The sequence below is a fragment of the Helobdella robusta genome (assembly GCF_000326865.2).
Source record: "Helobdella robusta unplaced genomic scaffold HELROscaffold_29, whole genome shotgun sequence".
Classification (NCBI taxonomy): domain Eukaryota; kingdom Metazoa; phylum Annelida; class Clitellata; order Rhynchobdellida; family Glossiphoniidae; genus Helobdella; species Helobdella robusta.
The window spans coordinates 2,263,738-2,270,090 of NW_008704475.1; the positions used below are offsets into that span (position 1 = coordinate 2,263,738).

Below are 6,353 nucleotides of genomic sequence, written 5' to 3' on the forward strand. Positions count from 1 at the left end.
AATGGATTAGGATGATAAATTTTATGGTGTCATCGGATGTGATCATCCAGCCAAGTGAACCATAATTTCATCAGATTGAAATATTGTGTAATTCGCGATCCAAAACGATTAGCGATTAAATTAATTTATCAGTTAAGAACATTATGAACATATTTTAAAGAGCTGCATTATTTTAAGAGAGGCTTTGCTATAGCCACAGAAAGTGATGATAATGTTGATAATGATGTAAATTCGAGTGTCATCGTTCATTGTATGACGTAAGTATTGTAGTAAGCATAACATTATGGTTATACACTCCCAATCATTCAATCGACCAATCTATCAATCAACCACAAACGTTTTCATAGCGCCCTTTACATACCTCAAAGTTCAAGCCGAAGTAATATAAGTCTAACCTCGAAACCGATGAATGCGTAACCTCAAGTTGGCTGGGCTTTGTTTGAGATTACCATCTGACGAGAAGAGCTTAATTATTGACGATTAGTTTTATCCTGTGATTTATCTGTTGATTAGTTATTGTGTTTTTTATTCTAACGATTTTAACAATCGAACGAACGAGTGATCGATTACGGCAATTGCCAGCTCTGTTTTCTTTCTAACAAAGTCATCTAAAATAAGTCTGCTTAGGAATCAAGAATCCACGTAAAGAGAAATAACCATACCCTACAATTTCAAGGGGTCGGTAATAACAATATAATCATTCTCATTTCATCACGTACACATTTTTTATAATGTGTTGTGTTGCTTACAAGTCGCAATTGCATTACTTTAGGTGCAGCAGTCAAATAACACAAGCTACAGGAACTAAATAATAAGACAGAACAAATAGGATGCATAAATTATACAATGATTTCAATTTGACAAATATTTGAAACCCATCCTTCATTTTTGGTAGTTTTTTAGTTGTCGGGGTCCAACCCACTTGTAACCTATAGACTAAAAAAACCCTGTGATCGTTTTTACACACAGGCCCAAAAATTTTAGTTGCGCTTCTGTTGGCAATCTATGATGCAAGCTTGATTACATCATTCATTTATTAATCAACTCAAATTTATTTATTTATTTATTTAAAAAGAAACAACTTGGACAAATCTCTTAACAACAAATTAAATAACATGCAGTCTCAACCGAATCAACAAAAAACAAAAAAATTTTCTGATTCAACACTCGAATGAACATGAACACTCGAATGAACGTAATGTCATACATAGTCCAGGCACACACCCCTAACAGAAAAACGTTAATGTTCAATGACAAATTACGCTGTAGTATTTTTTGTCTCCAAACTAATAACCAAGAAGCTACTACGAAATTTCACCATTATTACTTTCGTAAAAAGTCAGGAAGAAAAGAATAGAAAATCGAACAACTACCGGAAAGATTGCAGGGAAAAGAGATCGCGGTTAAAAACGAATAACATTCGTGAAGTCTTTGTGTCACCACATTTCAACTCTTACAAAGTGTTAAAGATCGGGTTTTGTGGAGGTCGATGGTCGCCAATGTCCTGAAAAGATAACGCACGAGAAAAAAGAAGGAAGAACAAGTCAGGAAAAGATAATCTGTTAAAACCAAATAAATCGAAGACTGTTAAATCATGTCATATGGGCAGAGGCACTAGATATTGGAATAGCATTCAACGGAAGGCTTTTTGATCAGAAAATTTTTAAATTAACTTGAAAATTTTATTATGATTGCTGATTATTATTATTAAGATATGATCATTATTAACAATAAATAAATATGTTATCTTTCATTAAGCACTAAAACTTTAAATGTTTTTTGTGTGACTGACATTTACATGCTGTGTTGACAATCGTTTGTTATGCATATATTTCGAAAGACGTATGGTATACGTACGTGTATGTGTATATATTTTGAAAAATATGATTGCGGGCAAATATTAAATTTAGAATTCGCCACTGTTATGAATAAAAAATTTTTGTTGAGGTGGATATTCTCGATGAGCAACTCGGGGATCTCTAATAGTCACCCCGTACCTTTGATTTGATTTGATAATTTTGCATGAGATCAAATAAAATATTTGCATTCTGTATTATTATTGAGCGTAAAAATGATTTTCATCCGTTAGGCGAGTGTGTGATAGCCTTGAAGTCAGGTTTCGATGCAAGTCCTCAGCTGGTGGAGGCAGAACTGGTGTACCTCGGTCAGTCGGCTGGCACGTTGAAGTGAGCATCTCTCTGGTCGTTTATTTGAAATTATTTTAAATATTTAAGCCGAGTTAAATTAAAACAGGAGAATTTATTTTGTGTATGTTTCACAATTTTAATTAAAACTAACATTTTTGACGTTTTTTTACGCTGTTCGCATTGCAAATGGGCTGTGTGCCAATAAAGGTGCTCCCTGCATATTATCGTGAAAGACGAGACAAACATGCAAGCATTCGCTAAAAGAAGAAAACCCAGCGGTCAGTGTTGTCATTGTGCTGGTCATCATCTGAAATGTGACTCAAATGTTGTGTGACTGGAAAAATTGAAGCATTTTATTTGATTTTATATGATATAATGGTTCACATTTTTACTGTCGTCTCTCTCATCAGTCATGATCATTATGACGATTTCTACAATGACTCTTGTAATTTGAGGTAACGCGAGGTGGTAGACCATGATGATGATGATGGCGATGATGATGCTGGTGATGATGAATATGGAAATAATGATGATGATTTTGATAACGATAATGAAGAAGGTGGCGATGATGATGCGATTGTTGCTGTCATTATTGACGTGCCATCCTTCCTTCCTTCCTAACTTTTGAACTTTCATGCTTAGAATTTTTATAATTGTATTTCATCTTTAAAGAATTAACTGACCATTAATAAAATAACGCCGATGGCGACCGCCGTATTGTCCTGCAGTCGACCTGATATACATCGACGCGGACTTCTTGCAAAAGCACCTCAACAACAGATCGACAACCTCCTGCATCTACGCTGATTTCCTCCCACCAACTCAGCCCAACCAACCAAACAAAACATCAGCGAACGTGCATAAGGTAACCTACCATCAACTAAAGTAATAGAGTGCATTTTATTTTTTGTAACTTTAAAACTTGCATTCACCAGTTGCATCAGGGCGTTCACAGTTTTGATTCCGAAAATAAAACGAAGCCGCCTGTTCTTCCGAGAAGAAAAAAAACATGGTAGCCACTTTGATTTTCAAATATTTCATCACGTGTGTGCATAATTATAATGGCGGTTTAGTTCAGTTCTCCAAGGTTGTTGGATGCAATTAAAACATGTTCATGCTTAGTTTTCGCAATCAACGTCACAAGTGTAACTCAACTGCTTCAAAACAAAAAACATCAGCGCCGTTCTACGCAATAAGAAGTAAAAATAATGCAGATTTTATTTTTCGTTCTGAAAAATAGATGGAGAACTCTGCCTTTCAAGAGGTATTTCCCCGCATGAAAAATATGCATTAAGAAAATGTCCCTGGCCCCGTTAACCAAGCACAAACTGTTGCTATGATTTTTTGGCGAACTTCTGAAGCGAAACACTTCATTTTGCTTTTCCTGTTGGGCGTAATTAAATTTTAAAAATTTACGCTATATAAATTTGATCGATTGATGAATCGAACACATGCGCGGAACATCCAAACTCATTTCAATTGAAGTTATATTTATTATATATATTAATATTGACGCTATATCATATTCAGATGGACCAATGCTATCCTGTTTGAACATCCTGCAGGGGTCGCCGTTGTGATTTAAAGAAAACATTAAGTGGTGATGTGTGAGTGCAAGGTTGGATGGACGGATGACTTTGCGTGGTGTGAATAGGAATGGATGATAGGTTTGGTTTGGTTAGGTGGATGGAGGACTTGAAACTTGTTTCTTCTTCAGTAGATGTTAGCTTCATTTCAAATTGTGACGTTGCGTGGAGGTAGACAATTTTTACGGTTGAACTGTTGCATTCTGCATATGATGAAAAGTTATCTGTGTTGAACAAATTTTAAAAACAAATTTTTGATTTTTATTTAGAATCTGCTTCGTAGAATTAGAACTAAATCTAGATTACTATATTAAAAAATATTATCATTATAATTTTATAATTAAAATAAAAATCTTAAAAGCGCTTCCTTTCAGTCGATATTGAACGCCAAGCCGTAAATATTTCTTATGGTCAGTTGAGTTACAAAACATATGCATGCAAAGGGGTGTTATAACTGTAAACGTTTTAAGAGCGCTGTTTAAAAAAGAAGCTCTTCTCCGAATTGTCCCACGCTCATTCACTATGAACGTCGGATGGTTGAACTGTGATATTTCTGTGCCACGAATGCACTCGAATTACACTTTGTTACGACGGCCTATAATTATCACTAATACAATTTACACCAAGTTCTATTTATTTGAATGGTGGAATGTTTATCGCACGTTTACGGTGTTAAAAAAACTGACAACAATCACCACAATCCTTAGCCGCATCCGCTAATTCATTTTTTTCCTATTTCACAATCGAAATGCACGTTGTGAAAGACTATTACATTCTACTCTCCTCACCAAACGTATGAACTGCTCTTTCTAACGCCTGGAGTTTTTTCAAACCTCGAACATCGTTATTTTGTTAAACTAAAAATAAAATCGAATGATTGGATGGCTCTATTTTTGCAACCATACATCTTCAACGAATGAACCAAATGAAATTTCATTAAGCAAATTTTGTTAATTGAAACAAAGGATGTTAGATTAAGTTGGTATCTCAACTGCAGGACTTACCACGAAACAGATTTGTTCTCCCAAATGCTGTCCACTAGTTAGCACAACTACCCTAGTAACACGCAAAACAAACTAGAAATCTTGTCTTTTCAAAATCAGACTAGCCACAACCGCAGTTATAACTTAGTCTCTATTGCGCGTATTTATATAACATTTTACACACACACACACATGCATGATTATATATATATATATACATATATACATATATATATTATACATATACGTGCAAACGAAGGTAACTAAACTAGTGAATTTGGCCGAATTGCAAAATAATAATACCGCTATCTATGGAGCACCAGTTGCACGAATGCTTCAGAGGCTTAAAAGATAAAAAAAAACAATTGTCGGACAAAAACAAAAAGATCAACAATTTGAACAAAATTTAAACGGTTGATTTACTATTCAGCCGAAGCCGAATACCAAAAAAATCCACAAATTTGAAAAAAAATTTGAATGAAAAAATAGCTATTGAAAAAAAAACAATAGGTGGGTCTCGTCTAACAGAGACACTAAATATTCAACCACTTGCTTCATTAGTGGCGAAATGCCGTCCAGTCAATTTTTTATGAATAAATTCTAACGGAGCAACTAATTGCAGAATACAAAGTTAACTGATCCACGTGACTTCAAGTGGGCACGTTCAGTTTCGGCACTGTCGATAACACTGAATGATTGAAATCTAAAAATCCTACCCTAACAAGTAAACAGGTTAGGTACGCTGTGCCGCCAAAAATAATTGAACTAATTTTAAAATGAGTTAATTAATTAGGCAGTTAAACAATTGAACAAAGATAAATTATAATTTAAATAACTGTTAAACCCACTGCAAATTGCTTTGAAGTATTACAAGTATATGGCAAAATAAATTTCGATTAATGAAATGTTTGCAGATGCCCGATTAAAACTTAAATTAAACAATCAAAATGTTTTAAAATAAGCTGTAAAAATGTTTAAAACTTCTTCTCAGCCATCAACGCCACCGAACCAACTAGTTTCAAACAACCACAACTCTACCCTCTATAGTGAACCAAATAAGATGGATAGGCTTGGGTATCGCCAAAAATGACAAACACTTTTGGGTTTGTGACGTCATCAACCAAGGAATGGTACTTTTTGTTTTGCTGGTTTAGCGGAGGAACCATGCACCTTGAAGCCCCTTTCGTAAAATCTCCAACTAAAACTTGACTGAGGTAGCAGTAGTAATCATTGGAAGGATTGGCGATCGCACTTTCACCTTCCAGATAATAGAAATCCGTGCTGAAATAAACTCCTCGTCCGTAATTGTTCACTGCCAGGCGAATTTAATTTAAATATTCAACAAAATGAGACAATATTTTAAGAGTTTAATAAATGAAACAAATTATTGTACCGAGACTGAGTGTTTTGCTTCTGTTGAATCCCTCACTGTTGATGTTCTGGAGGTAGTCTTGAGATGTTCTGTGCCAGAGGTGCTTAACTACCTCCTTGCCAGAATCTTTCAGTTCATTTTCCATTTTACACTTGTGAATAACAAACTTTTTGTACAAGGAAGGGTTCTGAATTCGTTTGACCTTCAACAAAATTATTAATTTGATGTTACGCTTTTTATTTTTTTGAACATACCTCCACACCAT

General features: G+C 34.7%; 2 protein-coding genes across 2 annotated transcripts; one reads left to right on the forward strand and one right to left on the reverse strand.

Moving 5' to 3' along the window:
* Positions 1 to 1,250: 1,250 nt before the first annotated feature.
* HELRODRAFT_192167 (hypothetical protein) lies at positions 1,251 to 4,095 on the forward strand (the record flags this gene model as incomplete). Its single annotated transcript, XM_009020905.1, has 6 exons — positions 1,251 to 1,485; positions 2,090 to 2,186; positions 2,355 to 2,425; positions 2,876 to 3,012; positions 3,083 to 3,159; positions 3,678 to 4,095. Coding segments are annotated over 6 exons (618 nt in total). The 3' UTR covers positions 3,679 to 4,095.
* A 1,655-nt stretch (positions 4,096 to 5,750) lies between these two features.
* HELRODRAFT_81006 (hypothetical protein) lies at positions 5,751 to 6,353 on the reverse strand (the record flags this gene model as incomplete). Its single annotated transcript, XM_009020906.1, has 2 exons — positions 5,751 to 6,028; positions 6,110 to 6,353. 2 exons carry the CDS (start codon positions 6,351 to 6,353, stop codon positions 5,751 to 5,753), a joined length of 522 nt encoding a protein of 173 aa, XP_009019154.1.